At 39.6% G+C, this 4,183-nt stretch overlaps 1 protein-coding gene across 1 annotated transcript; it reads right to left on the bottom strand.

Annotated features, from left to right (window-relative positions):
• Positions 1-373: 373 nt before the first annotated feature.
• Positions 374-3,127, bottom strand: LOC121879260 (protein argonaute-2-like; the record flags this gene model as incomplete). The annotated part of the gene is made up of 4 exons (XM_042385849.1): positions 374-577; positions 764-948; positions 1,402-1,568; positions 2,949-3,127. Coding segments are annotated over 4 exons (735 nt in total), but the record flags the coding sequence as incomplete, so codon positions are not given.
• Positions 3,128-4,183: the final 1,056 nt, after the last annotated feature.

The raw sequence follows: 4,183 nt of genomic DNA, 5'->3' as shown, positions 1-4,183 counted from the left end.
TTTGATTTCGCAGTCCTCTATTATTTGCGGATGACACCCTGGATGTACCCAAAAATCTCTGTGGGTAGTTTTAAAGTTGCCGCCATTTTTGCGGCCGGGACAGGGAGCCATTCGTTCTAGAGACAGTAATTTACTTAACCTGTATTGTATATATGTGTGTGTGTAGACACACATAGACCAGACAAGCACTGGAGCAGGATGAGATACATTCAGGAGCCAGTGCATGCCCAGTACTTGCCAACAGTGCGTAACACAGACGTGACCGATCGCCCAAGAGGCTAACGAGCCGATCAGTGGTGAAGAGGATAGAAGTAAAATTAAGAGGAACTGAAAAAAGATGGAAAGAAAATGTACATCAGTAACATTAATGTACCTTGTATGATGCCGCTTTTGAACCACTAAGAAAGTGATGCCAGGTGTGTAGTCAACTTCTGTTTCAGTACAAGCTGTTCGCATAGCTTTCAGCTCATATGACAATACTTCTTGAAACTGAGACTCACTAACTCCATCACGATACATAACAATTCTTTCGGGCTTATGTCCTTTTGTGTAAATGAAGAATGACCTTAACAAGTTTCTGTAATTTATAGAAAAGAATATTAAAGTGCAAAAATAAATACCTTTACCAGTAATTGAATCATCAAGTTTTTGTGAGGAAGATGGAAGTGCATAATAGAAGAAAAAACGTTTTTGTTCAAACCTCAGAATGCGAATTGATAGGTTATATAGTACTGAATATATAATAAAAATTTCTTACACATACTTGGTCATTTCCTTTAGATCTTGAATTATTTCCACACGATGTGGCTGAGGTCTCACTTCTACAGAAAATTTGGAGGCAAACCTATCATATGAGGCAACAACTGCAGCCATGGACGGGGATTCTCCATCTCCAGCTGATGGATGATTTACATCTGCACCCATAATCATAACAGGTCTTTCTAATATCTACAGAAAAAATAGAATAAAATAAATAGATAAATACTGTATTCAAGAACTACCACTTAAAACACTGTACAGCACTTTAATTTACTACTTGAAATTTTTCATAAAATCTCTAGAAATAGATTATCTTCATAAATAAACAATAAAAAAGGCTCGGAATATTGACATCATATTTACTGACAAAATGATTAGAGACAAGGAGGAAAGCGAGGTAGAAGTGTTTTTCCACATGTTGCACGTTTACCAAGTAAAAGTGCATCACCAACACTTGCACAAGGTGTCCATGGTACTGGAGTAGTGGCAATGATTTGAACTGCAAAATTTTCAAGGAAAAATGATGGTACAACACCACCATGAATGAACTCTTGTTTGTTTTCATCATTAACATGTTGTTGTACTTTTACTGGTTCTGGTAAAATAACAATTGTAAAAATAATTTCCATGATTCAAACTTACCATAGGCATTCCAGTTCTTGAAAGAACATTGTTAATACCACCCATCTTTGCATTGATCTTCAGGAGAATGTTTCCAAGTGTCTGTGGTTTAATTGCAGTCACATTTGTTGCTTGAACACACTGGCTCAATATACCAACTTCAGTGTCCCCTGTCCTCTTGATACGAGCTAAAATATAAAATAGTCACATTACAAAAACCCAGATCAATCAAGAAATGGGATCAATTCCACTACTGTATACCCAACAAAGTAAAATGACAAAATAAAAGACCTTTCATAAACCTTTGTACAAAGGATAACAGTATTGTACCAGTATCCCTTGGTATACGAAAATTCAATAATATGAATTTCCTATATTACTACCCCTCTTATATACAGTCAACCCTCGCTTTACGCGGTCCCACTTTACGCGTTTACGCGGGACCCTGCCGAACACATAATGCTCACTTTCCGCGGTGTGTGTACCCTTTTACGCGCAGGGCGGCGCGAGCAGGGAGCACACAAGGTCGCCCAGTCATCAAAACATTACCGAGTTCTTCACCCGCCACCCACCACAGCCGGCCCAAGTCAGTGATAGTGATAATGATAATGAGGATATGGACTTATATGGACTTTGAGGGGTTTGACAAAGAGGCCCTGCAAGCCTCTGTGGTGGATAGTGATACAATTGATACAAGTGAGGGCCAATAATCTCCCCTCTGCCTCGGAACCAACCCCCCATCCCCGTGTGCCCAGCCATCTTTTCTACTAATGTAAGTGTTAAAGAACCTAATATTATTGATATTTCTCTTAATTATTAATTGTGTGTGCATACCATCATAAAATTAAGAAGTTATTTTTACTACAACATAGGTATTGTATCTGAAAAAGTGGAGTTTGGGGGTCGGCCCGGTCTCTATTTCAATTAATCCCATATGTTATGTTGTTCACTTTACGCGGGCCGCCGTGGGTTCAATTGACCGCGTAAAGTGAGGGTTCACTGTATACGGATTTGGGTCCCGGCAAAAATTTAAATAGCGCACCCCTAGAGAATATTTATTTGTAAATACATAAGGTAGGAAAGTAACACAAGTAGGATAATGAGCTCACAAACTAGCATACAGTATACTGGAGATAGGCAAGTTATAAATCAGGAATTGGCATTCAATTAACAATTCATCAATACTGTATAGTACAGGTACCTGTACTTAGATCTTGCAGGGTTTTTGCCAAATGTTACTTGATATATTAAGTGCCATAAATTTTTGTCTGATAAGCAACAGACAGCTAGGGGTCAACCAAAAATGATGAGAGAGGCTGCTAGTGACCATGTATGGTAACTTTTAGAGCTGCCATCAGATATTCATAGCTATAGCATGCAATTGAGAAAAACAGTGATGGTGATAATAAAGATATCTTTATAATTATTTCATGTTCACATGCACATTTTAACCTTACTTTTTTTTATTTAATTAAGTTTTCATAATATAATAAAAAAAATTGTTTTAAGAAAATCTATTATCTACTCTGCTTGATAGAGACCAGAAATTAATGCTATGTCATATTCACCATAAAGATCACCTCCTCTTCCTAAGATAACTAATACCAATTGTAGGTTTGAGTATTCCTGCTTAAGCCTTGTAAAATCTTGCTCAGGACAGGGTGTCCGTACACCAAATGCAGCAACTGGCTCAGAAAATTTCATCCCTTTCTCATCAGCCATGTGAAGTAATTTGGTAATGAATGTCCTGCAAGTCAAAATATATGTTTAAAATAAGCACATAAGGTAGATATAAAAAAGGAACACGTGCGATACTTGCTTTACAAAATTCAAATGTTGGGTCCCTGGGATACACAACCCATGGAATTCAAGGGGTAACTATTAATTATCTGGGATCCAGCACAATATTGAAAAACAGAAGTAAGGTATAGACCCAGAAATCCAGTACCTTTGGGACCAAGACTGAACCACTTTTGAGGAATTTCCAGTTTACTGTGATATAAGCTTGTACAGGTAGTGGATTTCTCCCGTACAAACGCTGTTTGTCGCTGAGTAGCCGACCCCGCTAATTCCCCAGTGTATGCCTCGTGGTCTAGGTCAACCAGCGCCGCCCACGGAGCGGAGGTCAACTATCTACCCACGCCTACCTCCGCTATAAAAGACCTGACCTCGTGGTGACCTGTCTCTTCTTCTAGCTACAGCCGCAGCAAGCAACACTACCTCCTCCTCCGCCGCTGCCTGGCGGTCCTCGCTCCCGCCGGCGAGCATGGCGACCCACAAGCTGTCCTCCTCTGAGACCCACAAGCTGTCCTCCTCTGAGCATCCTCACCAACCAGCTCTCTCTACATCACGCTTGTAACCATGCTGCCTTCCAGCACCAAGCTGCATTGTACATCCAATACAACATGTATACAGAGAGCACATTGTGAGTTTCTTTTCTCCATCCCATCCTGAGTGTGAACCCAAACAACTCATACCCCACAAGCTCATCCATGTTACCTCAGACCTACTGGTAGACTATGTCACATTTTGTTTCCACAAACTTGGTTGAATGTTTTGTTTTACCCCTTAAATAACAAAGTAAAGAAAACCCCCTGTTGTGTGCATACTTTAGATAAGGAAAAACATTAAATGTATCTAGTCAAATGCTGGGCAAGAGTAGTTCTGTGTGTAAGCTGCTGTAGTACCAAACACACTCAATCTAAGTGGAAATTGTAGTTTCTGATCTCCCTTAAGGGTTGCACTATAAATGAATCTTCTTGGATTACACCCACCGATAAAAGAAGATGAATACTGTACTTTG

This window comes from Homarus americanus, unplaced genomic scaffold (assembly GCF_018991925.1).
Source record: "Homarus americanus isolate GMGI-L3 unplaced genomic scaffold, GMGI_Hamer_2.0 scaffold30244, whole genome shotgun sequence".
Classification (NCBI taxonomy): Eukaryota; Metazoa; Arthropoda; class Malacostraca; order Decapoda; family Nephropidae; genus Homarus; species Homarus americanus.
The sequence above is the reverse complement of the archived record's forward strand: the minus strand, read 5'-3'. Positions and strand labels throughout refer to the sequence as shown.